General features: G+C 49.9%; 1 protein-coding gene across 1 annotated transcript in view; it reads right to left on the reverse strand.

The window, feature by feature from the left end:
• Positions 1-24910, reverse strand: part of LOC119970891 — a 136573-nt gene that overhangs the window by 81578 nt on the left and 30085 nt on the right. Inside the window, exon 3 of the mRNA XM_038805999.1 lies at positions 22508-22652. Coding sequence (XP_038661927.1) covers positions 22508-22652 — 145 coding nt within the window. The remainder of the gene's footprint in view (positions 1-22507; positions 22653-24910) is intronic.

Genomic DNA, 24910 nt, shown 5'->3' on the forward strand with positions numbered 1-24910 from the left:
TGCAATCGGACCCCCTACGCCAGCAGCTCCTCAAAGTTAAACAGCTCACCCTTGCTATAGCCATCGAGACCTGCGTTCTGCATGAACACGGCACTAACCGATACTCTCACATTAAAGCGGCTGAAACGGCCCCCACGAGGCAGAGTGGGTGCAGGCCATAAAACAGCTCCAGGGCCTGAGCCTGGATGAGGGCGGCCATTTCGCGCGCTTTTTACGGGCTCCCGCGCATGCGTGCACTGACCTAGGGGGGGCGGAGACACCGAATATTGCACTGCGCAGGCGCGCACTACGTACGACCGCACCACGCATGCACGGTGGCGCACCGAACGTTCTGCCGTCACGACCTGCAACAACTGTGGCTCCGTCCACTTAAAGCGGCAATGTCCTGCAAAATCCCGATGTTGTCTCCAGTGTGGCAAGCTTGGCCACTACGCAGTCCTATGTAGGTCTGCTCAACCAACGACCTCTCGTCGCTCCCACCAGCCACGCAGGGATGTCCGGACCGTCCAGCCACCGGTCACCGATTCCGACTCCGACATGATTCCGGACCTTGACATCGAGGATCGCAAAGCACCATTTCGGGTGGGCATCATCACCAAACACAAGGTGCTTCACAAAACAAAAGCCAAGTCTTTCCCAGTATTCAGCATTGATCCGGACAACGAGTGGTGTGCCACCCTCACGGTCAACCGATCTCACATCCGATTCCGGCTGGACACCGGTGCTTCCGCCAACCTCATTGTGCGGTCCGACCTCGAAATCCTCCATGTCAAGCCTACCATCCTGCCATCCGCCTGCCAGCTTCTTGACTACAATGGCAATGCCATTGCTGCCAGTGGCTCTTGCCAGCTTGTGGTGTTGCACCGTTCATTAAAGGCCACTCTGCCCTTCGAGATAGTGGGATCCACGAAAGCTTCCCTACTCGGTGCACAGGCATGCAAGCTCCTAAACCTCGTCCAAAGTGTTCACTCCTTGCCACCCGCTGATGCTTCAGCATCTCCGGACGCCGACTGTCAAACACAACTGAAGAACATCATCACCCGATACCACGGTGTATTCGAGGGCGTGGGCACACTCCCATACACTTATAAAATCTTGTTAAAACCAAATGCCACGCCTGTGGTACACGCACCTCGTCGGGTACCAGCACCCCTCAAGGACCGCCTAAAGCAGCAGCTGAAGGACCTCCAGGACCAGGGCGTAATATCGAAAGTTACAGAACCAACTGACTGGGTCAGCTCCATGGTGTGTGTTAAGGAACCATCCAGCCAAAGAGACAAAGATCTCCACGGATGCCAGTCAGTCCGGCATTGGAGCAGTGCTCCTTCAAATTGACGACGCCTCCTCAGAGACTGAATTTATGAACTGCCTAAATTCATGGACTCTTTGAACTCATGAACTGATTGGTTCGTTACCCTGTTTATTAACTCACTGGTTTGTACATCCTGTTATTCCAGTTATGCTTCGTGTTACATACTGTCTATCTGCACTAGACAGCTTCCTATGTGAATATATTAGAGTTCATGTATATAGTTCTGTAAATATGCTCACATATGCCCCACATAGTCAGGAACATTCACATACTACATTATATATTGCCACATACACATACATTTTTTTTAAAAAGGGGATGTCATAATATACACATAAGTATATGATGGTGCACAGACACACACTGACTGACACACTGCAAGTATGTTTAACAGCTCGTAGTTAAATAAAATAGAGTTGTACTTCTACAAGTGTTGGTAGCCTGTCTATGTTATTGCTTGGGTAAACGCAGTCTTCACAGATCCAGAGTACCCAACACATCAACATACTCATCAGTTGGCCGGCACGGTAGCACAGTGGTTAGCACTGTTATTTCACAGCACCAAGGTTCCAGGTTCGTTTCCCGCTTGGGTCATTGTCTGTGCGGAGTCTGCACATTCTCCCCGTGCCTGCACGGGTTTCCTCCGGGTGCTCCGGTTTTCTCCCACAAGTCCCGAAGATGTGTTTGTTTGGTGAACTGGACATTCTGAATTCTCCCTCAGTGTACCAGAACAGGTGCCAGAATGTGGCGATGAGGGGATTTTCACAATAACTCCGTTGCAGTGTCATGTAAGCCTACTTGTGATGATAATAAAGATTATTATTATTACTTGTATGTGGCTGTGAATCAAGTCGGTCTAATTATACGTCGGCATGGCCATTTGATATGGAATGGAGGGGGAAAGGTTCCAGCAAGTGAGGCTTTTAATAAATATTCATGATATTCAAATGCACGTAAATGCTGTTGCCAACTGGTATGGCAGGCTTCCCAAACCGCCATGAAAGTGCGGAGTGGAAAACCTCAAACTAGTTTTACACCAGCAGGAAACTGACTTTTGGCTAAACTCCAAATTTTTCGAACATGCCCACCATGGTGCCATTCGCTGGTGGGAGTGGAAAATCACACCCACATGTGTACCATTTACAAATACATTGTAGTAACTCGCCAAGGTTTCAGTATCTCTCAACCTGAAACCGCTACCACCCAGAAGGACAAGGGCAGCAGGTGTGTGGGGAACATCTTCAATCCAGCTTCCCCACCAATTCACACAGCATCCCAACTGGCAGCATTACATTGTTCCTTCATCAATACTGGGTTAAACCCTGGAAGTCTCTCCCGAACAATGCTGTGAAAGTGGGCTGGATTCTCCACTTTTGAGGCTAAGAGCTGACGCCAGGATGGGAACTGCGGTGTTTTACAATGCCAAAATTGGCAAGAACCCTCGCTGATCCTGGAACTGGTGAGGGGTTAGCAGCTGTGCTGGGTAAAACCCTCAGCTCCCATGACAAAAACGGCAGGAGAATGGCCGGGTCCATGGTCGCGCATGTACATGGTGACGACCTGCAGTGGTCATGACATAAACATGGTGGCGGCCGTGTGCGGACGCGATCTGCCAAATACTGTCTCCCTGGTCACCCCCTGGCCATCATCCCCCCCGTACCGCCCCCCCCCCCCCCCCCCCCCCCCGCCGTACCCCCAGCCCTCGCGGAAGCCCTCCCTGGCCAACAGCGTGCCTGTAGTGACTGTGGCAGTGCTGGACACAGTCCGCAACCGCCACACCGGGTTCCTGACCGCTGAAACCACACGTCCCCCACGCAGTCGGGAACTCCGCCCATTGGGGTGGAACATCGGTGGAGGGCCTTCCGATGACGCACCAATGCCGTTCCAACGGCAGCACGTGACGCGATGGCGCCATTTCGGAGGGGGCAGAGAATAGACAACAAGCGTCAAATGTGCGCCGCCCCCGATTTGGGCATCGGAAGGGATTCTCCGCCCGATCGCCGATTACGATATTGGCTCTGTAACCCCATTCAGGGAGTGGTTTCAGGTTGAGAGGTGCTGAAACTTTGGCGAGTTACGACAATGCATTTGTAACTGGTGCATCTGGTGGGTGTGATTTTCCACTCCCACCAGCGACGGGCATTGTGGTGGGCACGACCGGAAAATTTGGAGTTTGGCAAAAGTCAGTTTCCTTCTGGTGTAAAAATAGTTTGAGGTTTTCCACTCCGTACTTTCATGGCAGTTTGGGTAGCCTGACACACCATGTTGGGAAATGCATTTGCACAAATACCATGTAGGCTGCTGCAATTCAAGAAAACAGCTCACCACCACCTTCTAAAGAACAATTTGAGATGGGTAGTAAATGCTGGCTTTGCCAGTGATACCCAAGTCCCATCAATAAATTAACAAAATACAGTGGAGTAAGTTTTCCTCAGTTCATTGACGATTTTGTTAAAAATGATTGAAATGTCTCTCGAAAACGGGTGTCTGGCTTGGCTCAGTGGTAACATTATCTCCTCTGAGTTCATAGGTTGTGCATCCAACCCACACACCAGCAGCTTGAATATAAAACCTCAGCAGATATCAGAGGTTGTGAGATATCACACATGCCCCAGCTCTCAGGTGATTGTTAAAGATCCCATTGTGCCATTCACACAAATATCATTCGCACACAAATACCATTCGCACACAAATACCATTCGCACAAATACCAAGCACAAATACCATTCGCACAAATAATAATCATTATTTGTAATAATATTTATTAGTGTCACAAGTAGGCTTACATTAACACTGCAATGAAGTACTGTGAAAATCCCCCAGTCACCACACTCTGGCGCCTGTTCGGGTACACTAATCACACAAATGCCATTCGCAGTCTTCCAGGGTGGGATTCTCTGATCCTGAGGCTAAGTATTGATGCCGTCGTAAACGGCGTCACGTTTCATGACGGCGTCAACATGCCCCCAGGATCAGCGATCCTGACCCCTACAGGAGGCCAGCACGGCACTGGAGCGACCCATGCCGCTCCAGCTGCCGATACCGGCGTCAGATGGGTGCCGCGGGTCTGCGCATACGCAATGTGATTGGCGCCAATGCGCGCATGCATAGCGCGACCGGCGTGATTCTGTGCATGCGCAGTGGCTCCTTTCTTCATGCCGTCCCCGACGCAAAATGGCATAGGGCTACAGAGGCTGGTGTGGAGCAAAAGAGGCCCCGAGCCCGAGAGGCCGGCCGCCGATGAATGCACGCCGCTGTCCCACCGGGTAAGACCACACGTGGATGGTGCCGGCGGGACTCAGTATTTTTATGCGACCGCTTGGCCCATCACGGGCGGAGAATCGCCGGGGGTGGGGGGGGGGGGGGGGGGGGGGGGGGGGGGGGGGCGTGGAGTGCCACACCAGCCGGAGAGCAGAGAATCGGCGGACCGACGTTGGGGCGGCGTTTAACGCCCTGCACTGCGATTCTCCGGCCTCGCGTGGGCTGAAAGAATCCCGCCCCCAATGTTGGAGTTGTGCTGAGCAGATGCGTGAATGGTGGCTCTCCTCCTGGAAACTTGAAATTGGACACTTTTAACCCAAAAATAGGCCACTAAAGACAGAAAAAAAATTCCCATCCTTCTACAACACCACCACAATGAACAAGGCATGCCAGACAACAATTTGAGGAGCTGAAAGGTCGGCAGAATCAGCAAAAGTCTCGAGAGGAAGATTGAGGCGATGGCGAACATGTGGGGTGATGAGGAATCGGTCGCACCTGAACAGAATGAGCCGCCAGGGCAGATGCCTGGCTTCCCCCTGATAAACGACTGGAAGGGCAACACAGGAGCTCCAATTGCACAGAGACGCCATCAAATTAAAATGATGGCGACGGGGAAGGCAGCAATAGCAGAGGCACTGAGCCCCTTTCAAGTGGTGCTGGAAAAACGGTGGGGGGGAGGCGACTGGAGACACAGGGGAGGCAATGATCAGGAAGCTGGAGAAGGCTGCATCCGACCAGAGTGACAGGATTGCCTTACTGGAGATGGAGATGGCAAGTTTGGTGGCAACACAAGTGATAGAAATCTAGTTTTAATATATAATAAGTTGAAAAGGAAGAAATGCTTCAAAATCAAAATGACTTTTTAAAATGATTTCAGGCTCAAAATGGCTTCACTAAGGTCACACAGTTCAAACAGGCAAGCAATGAAAACTGCTGAATACCCTGAGAATGCTCAGATTAAAACTGCTGACACACATTTATTAAATAATTATTACTATATGCACCTGGGCAAAGTTCCTAGTTCAGTGGCCATGAGAACTGATAGAGTATTGGGAATATAAGGATGCAGTCACCCTCTGCTGAAAATTTGATAAGCAGTAATTTCTGCCGAATAAAATGAACAATAATTATTGTGACCCAATCGCAGACAGAAAGGGGACAGAACATTAGCACCAGCAAACACCTTAAAAATAGGTGCTGATTATGAGCAAGTTATTCCGGAATCATCTTATTTCCTGTCTTTAACTATTTCCTGCATTTTGCTGTGAAGAAGCTATTCTGTTCATTTTCAACTTCTCTGTATCGTGTATTTTAACTTGAAGAAAACATGAAGAGCTGTAATTTGTATTGAATTTAACTCAGTCATCTGTACTTGCTTGGACAAAACGAACTTTAAAAAACTCTGTATTTGCAAGCAAACTGACTTGATAAGAGACACCTGCAATACTGACTGAATAAAGGTTGGATCTACTTCACGCATGAAGCTCAGTTTTAAATTTCTGTCAAGTGATATATCGTGCGGTGACACAAGGTATATTGACCAAAGTACAGATCTATCAACAAGGGATGCTGAAGGAGAAGATTGAAGGCCAAGAGGACTGGTCATGCCATCAAAACCTCTGCATTATGGGCCTGCCGGGCAGAGGGCAGGAACCTTAGGGAGTAGATGCCCAGTTAGAAGGGAAAGCTTTGCCAAACCCCCAGAAGTGGATAGAGCCTACAGGTCACTCCAGACAAAGCCCAAACCCGAGGAGCAGCCACGGGCCATCATCGCGAAACTGCACCGGTACCAAGACTGGGATAAGATCCTGAAATAGGGAAGGCACACATGGTCCTGTAAGTGGGAAGGTCACTCGATCCATGTGTGCCAGGACATTGGGGAAGAGCTGGCCAAGCGCTGGGCGGAATTCAACACAGCCAAGGCGGCCCCATACAAAAGCCAGTTGTGGTTTGGGATGATGTACCCCACCAAACTCTGGCTGACTTTCCAGGGTAAGGAGTACCACTTCACCGCACCAGCAGAAGCAGACAATTTTGTGTGCAAACACTGGCTGGGAAGGCAACAACACCAGCAGTGAACTCAAAATTTGGTTTCCTCTGCTAAAAAGAAGAGACTAATTCTCGACTTTCTGGCTCAACGGTAGGGTACAGGGACAGTAGCAGCAGCAACCCGGGGGGGGGGGGGGGGGGAAAGGGGAGGGAAAAGGGGGGGGGGGGCGACAATGACTATGTTTGTTTATTTAATTTTAATATATTTTTAAGTTCTTTTGTTGTTCATTGGGGTTGGGGGGTGGGGGGGATGTGATACATGCGCCGATACGGTCTGGGGGTGTCACAGTTATTATGGGTTATTTTGTTGCATTTCATTGTTTGTCATGTTTTATATTTTCTGTAAAAAATTCCAATAAAAATTATATTTAAAAAAAAAGAAGAGACTAATTGTGAAGGTTGGATCTGCCTCATCTTCGGTCTGAGTCTCAGGAAGGAGGGGCCGAGAGCATTAGGGTACAGAATGGGGTGAGGAGGAGGAATGCTGGGGGGGAACGCAACAGTTGGGGGAAGGTGAAGATCGCTCCTGGAGCAGGGCACCACACTAGTAGGTAAGCTAGCACAGGGAAGCATGGTGAGGGGGTGGCGTGGCACAACTCCTGGCTGGGGTGTTCTTTGTGTTGCCAAATTCAGGATGGTTGGCGTAGTGTTTACAAAGACTACAAAATAGCTTGAACTTGCACAAAGCTATAAATTTGTTAACATTACTTATTTGGATTCGACACATACTCCTAAATACTACACAATTGATTATTAACATATAAATTACACTCATCTACAACTAATCTTTATACTGTTATAAACTATGATCTGCTCTTACTCACACTACCTTTACTTCAGTCTGTCTCCAGCTAACTCCTGCACTACTCTCTCCCACAAGGCTTAGCATCAATACCTTATATACTTGTAACTGTAGGTCCCTCTAGTGGCTAATCCAGACTTTTATTAACCCTTGCGGTTCTTACATTTATGATAATTCCACACTGACGGAGAGGGAGTAACTGGCAGTAGGGAGGGGAGAAAACTCTGGAAGGGGGAATGTTGAGGGGAAAACAGGGGAGAGGCTGGTGGGGGGGGGGGGGGGGAGATGCCCCAAGGGCATGGGGGGCGGACAGGTCCAGAGGTAAAGTCATGGGTTTGGAGGGTGGGATAGAACGCTGGCTATGACACATAGCAAATGGCAACAATGGAAACAAGGGCACTACAAACAACCAACTTGGAGGGCCCGAAACAAAGGGAAACTCAAGAGTTCAGGGGCGGATCCACATGATTGACACAACAATGGAGGCCATCTTGGTTGGTTCCTGGACAAAAGGAAACCCCAGAGTGCAGGGACACTAGAAATCTTAGATGGCCCCCAAACAAAGGGAAACATTGGCGTGCAGGGGCGCATCCACGAGGCAAATATGAACATAGATCATAAAATTTATAGTGCAGAAGGAGGCCATTCAGCCCATCGAGTATGCACCGGCTCCTGGAAAGAGCACCCCACTTAAGACTACAGCTCCACCCTATCCCCGTAACACTACCTAACCTTTTGGACACTGAGGGGAAATTTAACCTGGCCAATTCACTTAACCTGCACTTCTTTGGGTTCTGGGATGAAATCGAAGCACCCGGAGGAAACCCACACAAACACAGGGAGAATGTACAAACTCCACACAGTCACCTGAGGCCAGAATTGAACCCGTCCCTGCAAACCACTATGCCACAGTGCCGCCCTTAAACATAGTCTAACTGAAATATGAGCCCAGGATCAGCTAAAGTACACAGGCAGTGCTGCAGCTACTAACTGTAGTACACCAGCTGTAAACAGTAAAGTTGCCGCAGTCTCAGATGACCATAGTGTGCTTTCCCCTTCGGGGGAGGGGGATTCTTCGCCCATTTAAAAAGTATGAGAGCCGACATAGCTTCCTCCAGGAAACCAACCGGAGGGAGAAGGGCCAACTGTGGGTAAGAAAGAGCTGGGTGGGCAGATTTACCATTTGTGCTATGGGATGAGGGATAGGGGTAAGGCCATATTGCTCAATAAGAGGCCAGTATGTACAGTTACAGACAGTTACAGGCCAAGGGGGATGGTTCATCATGGTTAGTGGTGTCCTGGAAGGGGTACCAGTGGTCCTTGTAAACGTTCGCTCCCAACTGTGACAGCGCAAAATTCATGAAGAAATCCATGGCGGAAATCCCCGACATAGACTCACAATGATTCACCAGGGGGGGACTTTCACTGCGTTCAGGACCCATGGACTGACAGATCAAACCCCAAGTTGGGGAAATTATCAAACACGGCAAAGGAATTAAATGCTTTCATGCAACAGATGGGGGCAGTGGACCCATGGAGGTTCGCACACCCAGGGGAGAAGGAGTTCTTCGTAGTGGGGAAAGCAGTGCTTCCAGGGATATTTGGAGTGCAGTACTCCGCAATTGTAATCTCCGACCACGCTCCATACCACATGGATGTGAAGTTGGAAACAGGCCAGGCACAACGTCCCCTCTGGAGGCTGGACATGGCCCTCCTGGCCATGAGACATTCTGCAAACCGATATGAGAGGCCATAGACGGGTACATTACCAACAAGTAAAATGGAGTGGTCTCACTCTCCACGTTCTGGGAGGCACTGAAGACTGATCATGGGGGAAATTATTGTGTACAAGGCATGCAAAGATAGGAAGGAGAGGGCGGCTTGACAACAGCTAGTTGACTCGATACTGGAGGTGGATTGGCGGTAACCCTCAACCCTGACTGTGGAACACCTGGCAGATAGGAAGAAGCTACAGATGGACTTTGACCTGCTCTCCACTGGGAAAGCAGTGCACCAACTCCGCCAGACACAGGGACTGTTTGCAAACTGGAGACAAAGCCAGCCGCCTGCTGGCTCACCAGCTGAGATAGCAGGTAGCCTTAAGGGAAATAGCTCAGGGTAAAGAAAGAAGTGGCAGGCTAGTCACTGTAACTGGGAAGATCAAGAAAGTCTTTGCAAGTCTACCGAGGGTTATAAACCTTCGAGCCCCCAGAGGGGGACTTGAAGATGAAGCAGTTCCTCGACGGACTGGACATACCAGTCATGGAGGAGGATAAGAGACGGGGCCTGGAAGCACCAGTAGAATGGTGGGAGGATTCATGGAGAGTATCAACTTCATGCAGGCGGGGAAGGCGCCGGGACCAGATGGAATCCCGGCGGACTTTACAAAACATTTGCCCCAGCATTGATGCACTTGCAGAAGATGTTTGCAGACTCTCTGGTAAGGGGCGCCCTGCCATCAACACTTGGCACAAACCTCAATATTGCTGATACTCAAAAAGGACAAAGACCTGACTAAGTATGAGTCCTGCAGGCCCATCTCACCATTCAACGTAGATGAAAAGATCCTGCCAGTGGCCCTGGCGAGGTGGCTGGAGAGCTATGTGCCAGAGGTTGTCATGGAGGACCAGATGGGCTTTGTCAAGGGCAGGCAGGTAACTTTGAACATCAGGCGCCTGCTGAACAAGATAATGACCCCATCCGGGGAGAGAACACCAGAAGGTTAGGCGGGGTTATTGGGTTACGGGGATAGGATGGAACTGAGGGCTTAAGTGGGTCGGTGCAGACTCGATGAGCCGAATGGCCTCCTTCTGCCTTGTATGTTCTATAAGTGATCATCTCCCTGGAGGCAGAAAAGGCCTTTGAAAGAGTTGAGTGGAAGTAACGCAGAGGTACCTGAATGGTTTGGGTTTGGGCTAGGGTTCGCCTCCTGGGTGAAACGACTATACAACGCCCCTGATGCGAGCCTATGGACAAGCACCACCATCTCTAGATACCTCTGCTGCACAGAGGCACGAGGCAGGGTTGCCAGCTATCCCAGCTGTTGTTTGCTCTGGAAATCTAGCCGCTGGTGATCGCCCTCAGACTGGCAAAGGGGTGGAGTGGTATCCAAAGGGGGGACAGGGAGCATAGAGGTTACTCCACACAAATGACCTGCTCTTCTACATCTCGAATTTCCAGACCAGCATGTGAGGGACAATGAAACTCACGAAGGGAGTTTGGAGCCTTTTCAGATTAAAAAATTAACCTGGGCAAGAGCGGGATCTTCCCTGTAAACCCGCAGGATGGAGGGACAGAGCTGGGGGGTTGGGGGGAGGGACAGAGCTGAGGGAACTGCTGTCTATGCAAGCCCAGACCAAATTCTGCTATCTGGGGATCCAAATAGCCCACGACTGGACACGGATCCACAAATGGAACCTGCGAGTCTGGTGGAGGAAGTCAAAAAGGACCTGCAGAGATGGGGCCCACTCCCACTGTCCTTCGCAGCGAGAATACAGATGATAAAAATGAAGATGCTGCCTAGGTTCCACTTCTTGTTTAGATCCCTCTCAATCTGCAGTCCCAAAGCCTTGCAGTTGACAAACTCATCATGCATTTTATATGTGTTTGAGGGAGGGGAGGGAAGGGGTTGCGGGGTGGTGGTGGTGGTGGTGGTGGGGGCAAGAGCCCGAGGATCCAAAAGAAGGTCGTTCAAAAGGAGAATAAAAATGGGAGGCCTATCGCTCCCCAACCTACAGTCCTACCACTGGGTGGCCACCACAGAAGCACAGAAAGAGCACGGCGCTTTGTTAAGGAACCGGGTGCAGAGTGGATGAAGCTGAAAGAGAGTTGCTGCACGGGATGCCCCTCCATGCCCTAGCTACATCCTCTTTCCCTTCCCCCCTGACTAAATACGCGAGGAACCCAGTGGTAGGGGGCATGGTCTGGACGTAGTACCAAATAAGGCAACACTTCGCCCCAACCGAAGTGTCCACCATGGCCCCCATTTGCAAGAACCACAGGTTTACTCCCGTAATAATGAACACCACCTTCAAAAGGTGGAGACAGGATGAGGGGACTCTGATGGTTAGGGATTTGTACACGGACGATAGAAACATGACCCTGGGAGAACTCACGGAGAGGTTCTAGTTACCAAGAGGAATTGACCTGAGATCCATTCAGGTCAAAAACTACCTCTGCACATTCTCCCCATTTCTGCGTAGGTGCCACTTCCACAACCCAAAGATGTGCAGGCTAGGTGGATTGGCCACGCTTAATTGCCCCTTAATTGGAAAAAATAATTGAGTACTCTAAATTTATAAAAGAAAAGTTCCACCACAAGGAAACAATGACGTATCTCCAGATGGCACTTGTTCGTGGGAGAACTGCTTGTCGCAGGCAATCTAGGGAAGGGAAACTGCAGGCATCTATGGGCAACTGTTGGAGGAGATTAGGGCTAGATTAGAAAGAAATGGGAGGAGGAACTAGGCATAGAGATAGGGGGAGGACTCTGGATCGAAGCGCTGCACAGGGCGAACTTCAGATCCACGTCCACAGGATTAAGCCTAATGCAGCTAAAGGTGGTGTACAGAGCACACCTAACCAGAACTCAAATGAGTGGGTTCTTTCTGGAGGTGGAGGACAACTGCGAATGTTGCCAAGGAGACCTGACCAATCACACCCACATATTTCTGGGCGTGCCTCACACTTGTCGGGTACTGGACGATCTTCTTTGGGGCCAAGTCTAGGGTTGTGGGAGTCACAGTGGAGTCATGGCCCAAAATGGAGTTCTTCGGTCTATCAGATCGGCAAGAGCCCTTCATGGAGAGGAGGGCTGATACCCGAGCCTTTGCTTCCCTGATCGCCCACCGGAGAATCCTGCTCGGCTAGCGGTCAGCAGCACCACCCAAAGCCACATACTGCTGTCCAGCCTGGCCAATCACACAAATACCAAGCAGACAAATACCATTTGCACATATACCATGCCATTCACACAAATGCCACTCACACAAATACCATCCACGTACATAACATTTGTATAAATATCGTTGAAACTAATACTAATCGCATAAATACCATCTGCACAAATAGTTACTCTGAAAGAGTGAGGGGAAAAAAGCACCTCTAGCTCCAGAGTAATGATTTTTAAAACCCAGAACTAGACTCGCACGGGTCACCCCCCCACTCTTACACATGACCCCCACCAAGGGACCCACCACAACACCCCCATCCCCTCCTCACCTGACTAACCCTCTCATTACCAGAACCCCGGTCCAACCCAACCCGAACCGTCCACTCCAGATCCGAGCCCCCAGCTCAACCTGACCTCCCATCTCCCGACACGACCCTCACCAGCAATGCAACCGCGCTTTGCTGCTCATGGGTTGGCTTCTCCTGTCGCAACGCCTAAATCGCATTCAGCGATCAGCTGGAGAATCCAGGTTTCCGACCAAATCAGGGGCGGCGCCGCTTTCGTGATGCTCCGCCCCCACCAAAGCCTGATGCCCGACCCCAAATGCTCCGACGGCATGGGTCACTTATGGTCTCACCCGTCGGGAACTCGGCTTGGCTGCTGCGGACCCAGTACAGCGCCGCCACAGTCGGGGGAGGACCGATCTGCGGGCAGGGGGGGCTTTATTAGGGGCACCGTGGGGGGTGGGCCGGGGCGCGCGAGTCGGCCAAAGGGGGGGAACTATTTTGTGAGCGACCTCCGCCATGTAGCATGGAGCAGGCCACCACCGTGCACATGCGCGGCCAGGGACCCGGCAATTCTCCGGGGCGTATCGGCAGCTGGAGCTGGGTGCTCTACGCTGCCGGCATGCTGTACAATATTAGTTTTAATATTCTGGTTAATTTTGTACTTTTGGGGGATCTCCTCTGGTTTCTGGAACTGGCTCCTCCCAGGACAAGATTGAAAACAGCGTCAGTAGCAGAGAATCAAACACTGTAGCACTGTAATTACTCTGGGAACTCCAATACAACCACAGCCGAAGCATAGATAACCAACGGGAGGCAAAATGCATGATGATTCATGGAATATGAGTGAACAGGAGCAGCAGCTTCACTAGTTGGGCACATATAACTGCAGTTGTACTTGTCTATTTTGTTGAGTTTTTTCAACTCCCGCTTTGAGTTTTCACAGAATTTACAGTGCAGAAGGAGGCCATTCGGCCCATTGATTCTGCACCGGCTCTTGGAAAGAGCACCCTATCCAAGGTCAACACCTCCACCCTACCCCCATAACCCAGTAACCCCACCCAACACTAAGGGCAATTCTGGACACGAAGGGCAATTTATCATGGCCAATCCACCTAACCTGCACATCTTTGGACTGTGGGAGGAAACCGGAGCACCCGGAGGAAACCCACGCACACACGCGGAGGATGTGCAGACTCCGCACAGACAGTGACCCAAGCCGGAATCAAACCTGGGACCCTGGAGCTGTGAAGCAATTGTGCTATCCACAATGCTACCGTGCTGCCCAACTGTGGAATTGTGGGTTATTGTTTCCTCCAGGGACCTTTGTGTCATCTCTGAAATTTGGTTGTTCTAACCTTGCACAGCTCGGTTCATTGTAAACTTAAATTTACCGTGTGTTTTCACTGGTATATAGTCAGCTGGAATATTGCCCATCAAATCTTCCAGTTCAGCTCTGATAAGAACATTTTCCTGTGGAAGTGAGCGATTTACCTTCATCTTGTACACCTCATTTCACTGACGTGGTCTGCAACCATCTTGTGGTTTACTTGAATATTGTCTCCTTTTTGGGGTCTTTTCTTCAATTGTCTCTGGGGTCTTTTGTTGCCAGTTCTCTGTTGGCACGATCAGGATTACCAATCCAAGCTTTAGACTTGCTCCAGATGAGATTAGAGGATGTTGTGTCCCATCTATGATCTTTTTGCCATTGCATTGGGTTGCCAGACTAATTCGCCCTCTCGGTACGAGTATCATCAGACAGCTTCCATCTTACTTTTGAGGGCTTCACCATATTGTTCCACTTCACACAGATCTGCGAAGGTCATTTATGTTGCATGATGAACGAGTGAGTATCTTACACTCTTGCTCACCTGATGGTTCTCCCTCTGCGATCATCATGTCACAGCCACAAATCTCCCATAGACTTGTCTGAATTGACCTGTTGTATTGTGTATAATTCGTCATCAGATTGTCTGTTGATTTCTCTCCCGTGGCCATCTGTATAGGTTAGTTTTGCTTATTTCTAACCAAATACTTGTGTCAAAATACTTCTGCATTAAAAACATTTATTTTCCTTGTGCTGGACAATCTGCCTCTTCCTGTGCATGCTGTCTTCTATCGTATTTACATCCTGCTCTTTGTCTCCGTTAATCCATCTCTTTAGCTTGGACTGATTCTCAGCATAATGTATCTCTCAGTCTGCTCAGCCATACATATACTTGAGGTGGCTGGTTACACATGTCTCCAATTTGACACATTTTTTTCTTTCTTTAGCATCGGTTTCTCATCTTTCAGCAGATTTTCTCTCACTGACGGGTCACTCATGCCCAAGACCACTCCATCTTTAATCAGATCACCTTTTAGTTGTCCAAATTCACATGATTCTGCCAGCTGCATCACTGCCGTCATGTATTGTTCAACAGTATGGCAGTGTTAACAGTGTGGCCACTCGTATCAGTTCAGGTTGGTTCTTTAAGACTGTTGCAATCTCATAGTTGGCCATTGTAAGTGTAAACTCTCCGAGCTTTACCCTGCATAAGTTACATTTGCAACATGCAAGTGCCAGGCAATGGTCATCTCCGATAAGAGAGGATCTAACCACCGCTCCTTAACATTCAATGGCATTACCATCGCTGAATGCCCCACAATCAATATCCTGGGGGTTAGCATTGATCAGAAATGAACTGGACTAGCCGGATTAATACTGTGGCGACCAGGGCAGGTCAAAGGCTCGGAATCCTATGGTGAGTAACTCACCTCCTGACCCCCCAAAACCGGTCCACCATCTACATGCACAAGTGAGCACTGTAGTGAATACTCTCCACTTGTCTGGATGAGTGTAACTCCAACAACACTCAAGAAGCTCGACACCATTCAGGACAAAGCCGCCGCTTGATTATTCCTCATTCTACAAACATTCAAACTCTCCACCACCGACAAACAGTGGCAGCTGTGTGCATCATCTACAAGATGCACTGCAATAACTCACCAAGATTCCTTAGACAGTACCTTTCAAACCCACGACCACTACCATCTAGAAGGTCAAGAGGGCAGATACCTGGGAACCCCACAACCTGGATGTTCCCCTCCAAGTCACTCATCACCCTGGTTTGCAAATGCTGTTCCTTCACTGTCGCTAGGGCAAGATCCTGGAATGCCCTCCCTAACAGCACAGTGGATGTACCTACACCTCAAGGACTGCAGCGGTTCAAGAAGGCAACTCATCACCAGCTTCTGAAGGGCAACTAGGGATGGACAATAAATATTGGCTTAACCAGTGATGCCAACATCATAAATGAATTTTATAAACTACAGCTGGAGTCTTTGCACAGAGATCAGGGAAACAGAAGACATTGTAACATTCTCAGTTTTAAACTTCCAGTAATATCTCAGGGAGGCAGGTGCTCCATCCAGTGGTCGGAGGTCAGAATTGCACTGACCTCAATCTGTTACATAAACCACTTCCCCAAAGGCTTGAATTCGGAGAAGACCAGTGCTTTCAGAGCCCACAACTGCAGCAGCGAAGGCTAATCTCAAATATTTTCCTTCAATTCCCATTGTTTTAATTCTTCCCATCCCCTTACTGTGTGTCTCTCTTTTGTGTTTCTGGGTGGGGGTTGGGACTGGGTTTTGGGGAATAGGTATACTGGTGGACCATAGAGCCAATTATTTCCTTTATACGTTCATCTTTTACTCTTGTTGCAAATAAAAATGTTTAAGGTTTTACTTATAAATCTGAGCCGGGATTCTCCCTTCCGGGGATTAAGTCCCCACGCCACCAGGAAAACCGGCGCCAACGACTCTGGCGTCAACGGGCTCCCAAGGTGAGGAATTCTCACCTATCTAGGGGCTAGGTGGACGCTGGAGGGGCTGGTGCCGCTCCAGCCGGCACCGAAGGGAAGGCGCGAGTTCACGCATGTGGCAAAGGGCCGGCGTGACCTTGCGAATGCGCAGAACGGCCGGCGTATTTTGCCGCATGCGCGGGGGGTTCTCTTCTCCGGCGCCGGCCATGGCGGAGCCCTACAGGGGCTGGTGCGGAATGAAGACGTGCCTCCACGGAACAGGCCCGCCAGCAGATTGGTCGGCCCCGATTGTGGGCCAGGCCACCGTGGGGCCCTCCCCTCGAGTCAGATCTCCCCGTGCCCCCCCGAGGACCGCCCCCACCAACTTACCTGCCAGGTCCCGCCGTGTCGGACCACGCGTACCCCACGCCAGTAGGACTGGCCAAAAATGGACTCCTGGGCTGGAACTGACTGCGCACTCGCTCAGGGTGTCGTGTTATTGGTATTTGTGTGAATGGTATTAGTTGCAACGGTATTTGTGCAAATGCTATTTGTGCGCATGGTACTTGAGTGAATGGCTTTTCTGCGAATGGTATTTGTGCAAATGGTATTTGTGTGAATGGGATTTGCCAGATGCACTGCAGTATCCCACCAAGTTACCTTGACAGCACCTTCCAAAGCCACTGCCATCTAGAAGGGCAAGAGCAGCAGATTTCTGGAAACCCCAACACCTGGTGGTTCCCCTCCAAGTCACTCACTATCCTGGCTTGGAAATATATCGCTGTTCCTTCACTGTTGCTGGGGCAACATCTTGGAACATCCTCCCTAACACCACAGTGGGTGTACCTACATCTCAAGGGCTACAGCAGCTCAAGAAGGCAACTCACCACCACCTTCTGAAGGGCAACTAGGGATGGGCAATAAATGATGGCCTAACCAGCAAAGCCCACATCCCATAAATGAATTTTAAAAAACTGGGCGGGATTCTCCGACCCTGCGCTGGGTCCCCCGCGATTCTCCGGCCAGGATGGGCCGAGCAGCCTCAAAAAAAAAAGATTCCCGCCGGCGTCGTTCTAACCTGCTCTGAGCCGGCGGGACCTTGGCATTGAAGGGTTGGGTGGCAGCCTGTTTGGGGGGGGGGGGGGGGGGGGGGGGGGGGACAGGACCTCATAGCATAGTCACAGGGCTATGGAAATCTAGTTGTGTCAATCAAACTGGTTACCTTTCAAAACTCAAACATGCAGGAAGCCCCTTACCAACAGGTAAGGTCAACACCTTCTCCGAATTCGGAGGCAAATTAGATCTCCACAGCCCAGATCTGTGAGTGTTTGTGGATGAGTTCAGTGCTGGATCTGTCCTGAAACTCGCACCAAATGGCAGTAAATAGGAAAATATCCAGCAGTAATCCCAAAACAATCTGCAATGCAGTCCCACACAGCATAGACTGCACTCACAGCTCAAACAGCTGCCATCCGGGCCTTGTGCTGCACCATCATCACATCATCGGGATGAACTCACACACGAGAAAAGGCTATGGTTCATATAAATGATTTAGAGATAGAACATAGAACATAGAACAGTACAGCACAGAACAGGCCCTTCGGCCCTCGATGTTGTGCCGAACAATGATCACCCTACTTAAACCCACGTAACCCGTATACCCATAACCCAACAATCCCCCCATTAACCTTACACTACGGGCAATTTAGCATGGCCAATCCACCTAACCCGCACATCTTTGGACTGTGGGAGGAAACCGGAGCACCCAGAGGAAACCCACGCACACACGGGGAGGACGTGCAGACTCCACACAGACAGTGACCCAGCCGGGAATCGAACCTGGGACCCTGGAGCTGTGAAGCATTGATGCTAACCACCATGCTACCGTGAGGCCCCTAACACAAGACGTTGAACACAAGACAGATGAACACAAGACGTTGATCAGTAAGTTCACAGGTGATATGAAAATTTGTACTGTCTTCACCCTGTCTCCACTCTGACTGTCTTCACCTTGACTGTCTTCACCTGACTCTTCAACCTGACTGTCTTCACTCACTGTCGTCACTCTGACTGTTTCTGACTGTCCCTCATATCCAAGTCCCTCCCTCTCAATATTTCTAATTCTCTCTCACTTGCTCTCTCAGAACATTTGTGTGTTTAACTCAGATGATGACGATTCTACCTAAACAAATTGCTTTGTTTCAGCCACAAAGGGATATTGTTTTCAGAAATGTAAATATCACTGGAATAGGAAACAGATCAGATCATAAGTTGGTGAAATTGACCATTTAGGATGAACAAGATTCCAGAAACCAACTGATCACCAGGTTCTTCAGTTCCAGGAGTATTAGAGTGGGTCAGAGGAGAATGGATAGGACACTCCTCTTAGAGGATTCTCCAGAGGAGAATAGAAAGGACAATCCTCTTAGTTATCAGCAGAATGAAGAATGATTGGAACAATAAACCTGCAACTGAATTCTAGATGTTCAACAGGTAAGAGTGAATATAATTTCCTGAGGGGGAATAGTTCAAAAATATTCTTTAATCCAATTAATGTAACTTTAGCAATTTTAATTAAACAACAATTAAAATTTTTAATTAAACAGCACAGCAAAACAATATATGAACACCATAAAACATCAAAGCAACAATTTAAATACAGCCTGCTGTAACCTGAGTACAAAGTGGACAATGCAAAGTTCAGTCATTTTGTGAAACATCCTCGAATTACGACTTGCTTCTTCCTGACAGCAAATTTACACCAAAATTGTTTCTTTTGTTTATAAATATACGGAAACATGCCCAATAGGGAAAATGACCAATAAGAAAAATGACCAATAGGAGACTGACACATTGAGCCTGTCACATGCAGGCATATTACAATTGAGCATCATGATCGCCAAGACTCCCCAACTAATCGTGTAAACTAATGGTACAAAATGTTCCATTCAGACAATGAGCTCAGCAATCTTTCACAATTGGGACTGCTTCTTCTCTCTGTCTCTCTGGCTGGATCCACTCCCAGTCACCCCCAGCTTTCCTTTTCTCCAGTCGTGTTAATGCAAACTCAGGTGGACATTCACTGATTGACTTTTTCCTTCTGAAGATTTCTCATCGATCAAAGTTGGTGTTCTGTGTGACTAGAGCCTATTTTATCAGCATTAAAAACAATCGGTAAGTTTAAAACAAGTTAATATTTATGAATTGTTATCTCCTGGTCATTGATGATCCAAGTCAGGTATAATAACACTCACGAGCCCCACGGGGATGACTGTGGTGAATTCATACTGTATGGTAATTCACACTGTATTGCATTGCATTGTCTTATGTCCTTGTGGGCTCTGTGTGTGAGCCGTTGCGCGGCTCTGCCCATAGGGGGAGATGAGGAGCTTGTACAGGGCTCCACCCTTGGCTCCACCCATGGCTCCGCCCATGGAGCCTCCCACTATCGGACGTATAAAGTACTGCAGCCGTGAGCCTGCCCTCAGTTCTTCTGGTCGCAGGCAGGCTCAGTTGTAAGACTATTAAAACCACAGTTTATTTCCAATCGTGTCTCTAGTGAATTGATGGTCACATCAATTTAATAGTCTTAGAAAACTTGAAGAAAACTACTGTGGAATCAGTCCTCAAAACTGATCGACTAGAACTCGACCCGCAGGCTGCAGAGGCGAAGGAAATCTTCCTACACTGGCTTCGATGTTTCAAGGCTTACCTGGCTGAATCAAGCACATCCGAGTCTACAGAGGAGCAGAAACTCAGCCTACTGCACGCACGGGTGAGGAATCGTATCTCTACGTACCTCAATTGTACCACCTCATATACGGAGGCACTGGCTATGCTCGACCGATTGTACGTGCAGCCGATTAACGAGGTCTACGCACGGCACATTTTCACGACCCGCCACTAGCGCCCTGCAGAGTCGCTGGAAGACTTCCTGCGTGACTTAAAAGCCCTTGCTCAGGACAGCAATTTTCAGGCTGTAACGGCCTCCCAACACATGGAACTCGCTGTCCGTGATGTATACATTGCAGGGCTCAGGTCTAACTATGTGCGCCAGCGACTACTTGAAAAAGGGGCCCAGAACTTGGAGGACACTGTAGAGTTAGCAATGACTATGGAGGTCACGTTCCGCAGTCTGAACTCATTCCCCACGGACCAAGCGACCCCATCGTGGGCCCCCGACCAGCGACTACCCCAGGCCTGCGCCGCGTGGCCACCCACCCACTATGGAACGCCAGCGTGCCATTTTTGTGGCCAGCCCCAATACCCACGGCAGCACTGCCCGGCCCACAACGCAACCTGCAGCAGCTGCGGTCGCAAAGGACACTATGCCCGAGTCTGCCTGGCAAAATCGAAACTTTCTAACTCCCCTGCAGTCCAGAGCACCCGCCTTGCAAACCTAGCAGGCCAGCAGACCCCGTAATGCTGCAGCGCGTCTGCCGACTCGGCCGCCGCCCGACACGTGCGACTCATGGGGGCTGCCATCTTGGCAATCCTCCCCCACGCGGCTGGCCATGTGCGAGTCCTGGGGGCCGCCATCTTGGATGCCACCTTCTTCGCTGCCCGCCACATACGATCCACGGGACGGCCACCTTGTACGCCATCTTCTTCATCACCCGCCACGTGCAATCAATGGGGGCCGCCATCTTGGCCATTAACCAAACCTCACCTCGACGACTACGACCTCAGCAGACAGTCATCACAGGGCCACTCCAGCACTGCTGATCGAGCCGCCGACTACCCGCAACTCAATGCAGTCACGCTGGACCAGTCGCGTCCGAAGCACCTCCGGAGCTCAATGATGTCCGTTAAAATCAACGGGTACAGGACACCGTGCCTCTTTGACTCCGGGAGCACCGAGAGCTTCGTACATCCTGACCTGGGGCACTACCACGGGGGCTTCTCTCCCATCCTAGTTGAGGACACCGGGCCCAGTTCCCCTCCGGAAGCACGTCCGGACACACAAAACAGACCCGCTAGTAGAGAGAGTGCTACTGCTTCATTCAAACCCCCAATACGCCTTTATTGAATACCCCAACGGCCGTCAGGACACCGTTTCCCTCCGGGACCTGGCACCTGCAGGATCCACCACCACCACCGCCGAGGTACCCATCACACTACACCCCACCCAACCCCCCACGCCCTGCTCCCCTGCGCCTATAGGTTCCCTGCCCATGCTCGGTGCCCCGCGCCTATAGGTTTCCTGCGCCCCCCGTCGCCCGTCGCACAGGTCAGGAATGAAGCTCCCCTGGAGTCCACCCTCATACCCACACCGACCATCACCACCCAGCCACCCGAAGAGGCTGCAACCCCGGTGCTCCGCCGATTCCAAAGGACGACTCGGCTACTGGACCGGCTCAACTTGTAGACCTGCCACCCCCACCGTACTTGATTTTTTTACAGGGGGTGAATGTGATGAATTCATACTGTATTGTAATTCACACTGTATTGCATTGCATTGTATTATGTCCTTGTGGGCTCTGTGTGTGAGCCGTTGCGCGGCTCTGCCCATAGGGGGAGATGAGGAGCTTGTACAGGGCTCCACCCTTGGCTCCGCCCATGGCTCCGCCCATGGTCCACCCACTACTGGAAATATAAAGTGCTGCAGCCGTGAGCCTACCCTCAGTTCTTCTGGTCGCAGGCAGGCTCAGTTGTAAGACTATTAAAACCACAGTTTACTTCCAATCGTGTCTCTAGTGAATTGATGGTCACATCAATGACCAAATTGATCTCCCCGTGGGAGACATGGAATACGAGCTCTCCCGCTGAGGGGCGGAAGCCAGCAACTGGGATTCGGGAAGCAGGTACTTAAAAACCGGCCGGGATCAGGACTGGCATGAATGGTAGTCCTGGCTTGGAATTCTGTGCTGCATTGCAGTCTTTACTTTTGTTTGCCTAAATAAACATTCGTTGTTTAACCCTTTCGAGACTCCGGGCGATATATCAGGAAAAATCTCAGTCGGGTAACAGCTCCACACACAATGTAGATTTCTTAACTCTTATTTAAACCTGACGGTGGGGTCACAAAGCCCACAGGAAAACACAAATCAGAAATTTATAAAGAGAGTCCTTATTGAACCATCACCTTTTAAACAATTTTCTCCACTTCAAGCTGTTAACACTTACCCGACTGAAATGCTCTCATTACAATCCTCCAGGATTCTGTTGGTAAGTAGCATTGCATAGCGAGCATCGTTTAGTTTCAATTCAGCGTTCCCTGCGAGTTGAATCAGTTTGTCTTTCTGATTTATACAATCAGACAATGGTGATTCTAATTGAACAGAGTTTAATAGATTAGGGACAATTAGCAATAGTTTCAGTATCAGTATAATATTTTGAATAGATTTGGCAGAGTTATATTAAGGTCAATAGCTGTACCAACAAAATGTTCACTGTTCCAAGGCTGGTTTCATATTTTCCGGACCTTTCCGTGAAAATTACAATGTAAAATAATTGCTAATATTAGGATTTGGAGAGCAGTTGAATGTCCGGATTTTCGGCGATGGAGCCGCTTGGGTCCAGGGCGTCCTGTTGGCAAAAACAGGACCAGTTTCCTACCGAATACGGACACAGGGCCTTGAGTCTAATCGCCACGTGGACCACCTCCGAAACCGCGTGCCGGATTCTTCACCTGTACCGACCATTGATTCGGACGTCCCATCTCCGCTGTTTTGCCACTGCCCCTGCCCCCCTGTTACTGCCGCCGCCTCAGACCCGCCAGCTGTGAAGGATTCTGAGGTCATTTTTCAGGACAACGAGATGCAGAACGAGGAACCACCTAGCTCCGACTCAGAAACCAAGATGGAGGTTCTGCCATCGCCAGTGGCGCCCGTGCCTGTCCTCATGGCTGCACCAGCAATGCCATCACCGCCCAGACGCTCATCACACAAACACCGCTCCCCGGTCCGATATACGCCTCCTGACACCGCAAGGTCTGTGTCTAAATGCTGCTCACAAGCGAAATGGTCAAAAGGCCCGGCCCACCTACCCATGGATGTGGACATTGCTCCGGACTTGTGGGGGGATGAGTGTTATAACCCCATGGAGGTCCCGGGGTCAGGACTATATTGTTTCCCATGACCTCCCTGGAATATGAACTTCCCCTTTATGGGGGCGGGACTTCCCCTTAACAAGTAATGCCCCGACCCGTATAAAAATCCCGACCTGGGTACAGTTTGGGGAAGGAGACCCTTCGGGGAGTGGAGGAGTTTTGGATTTGTATTGGAATAAACATTATTTGTTAATTACTAATTATCGTCTTTGCACCCTGCTTACCACGGATTCAACAGAGACAAAATAACCAATGAATTTCCTCAGACCTCTGAGAGAGTGAGTGTTACAGTCTCAGATGATTCATCTTTCCCCCATTCCCAGCAGCTGTGCAGATACAATCACCTCGGTGGGTAGATATTCACTATTCGGTTCGGAGTCACCTCACGGACATGCAGGTACAAACAGCGTTTTTCAAACTTTTTACCCGGGACCCGCTTTTATCTACCAGCCAACTTTAATGACCCACGCCAGCCGGCCTTCGTGACCCACGCCGGCCAACCTTCGCGACCCACACTGGCCAACCTTCATGACCCACATCAGCCAACCTTCAAGGCCCATGCCAGCCGACCTTAGCGACCCACATTGGCCAACCTTCACGACCCATGCCAGCTGACATTCGCGACCCACATTGGCCAACCTTCACGGCCCATGCCAACTGACATTCGCAACCTACCATTATTGCTTACATTTATGCGCCAGGAGAGCCTGCTTTGTCCTTATAATCTCACTTGCTATGTTACTCAATGTTACATTTCTGCAAAGAACTTCAGTTGACGACTTAAGTACTCACTGCATCCTTTGAAAAACAAGAAGTTTATCCGCGAACCTGCTATGCTTAGACTTCAAGTGCCTTTGAAGTTTTAAGGGTTTTAAATTTTCATTTGCCAGTACTTCCCTGCATATACACACGTGGGCTTTGCATCCTGATTTGCACTGGCACAATTAATAAAGCCATACCTCAAGAAATCATCTTTATATTGCTTAGTTCTTGATTTCAGTTTCTGAATTGTTTGTTCATCAGAGGCCCTGGAGCTCACACCAGCAGTTTTTTCCTGCCCTGGACTCTCCTGTGAAGCTCTCTCCAGTAGATTCAATTATGAGATCCTGGGCTGTTTGTCGCTCTGGCCTTCTCTTCCTTTATTACGAAATAATCCATCTTCAGTTCTTCACACAGTGCTGTTGCTTGTTTGCTGGCAGCTATAAAATGGAAGAATCTCTCCTCCAGGATTTCACACTCAGAGCACGTCAGTGTACGGGTGTGTGACCTGCTCTCTGTCGCAGCTTCTGGCACAAAAACATCATCGATTTTTTTTTAAATATGATCCTGGGACAGCGTGCTGATGTCAGGAGGAGGCAGTCTGCCCTGCTGGGCTTCTGGCCTGCGCAGTGATGCATCCGGTTCAGAGGGCACGCACATGCGGGATGGCCGACATTCTTGAAAGCTGGTGGTGGCCAGCATTTTTGGATTATTATTGA

Source organism: Scyliorhinus canicula, chromosome 9 (assembly GCF_902713615.1).
Source record: "Scyliorhinus canicula chromosome 9, sScyCan1.1, whole genome shotgun sequence".
In the NCBI taxonomy this organism is placed as follows: Eukaryota; Metazoa; Chordata; class Chondrichthyes; order Carcharhiniformes; family Scyliorhinidae; genus Scyliorhinus; species Scyliorhinus canicula.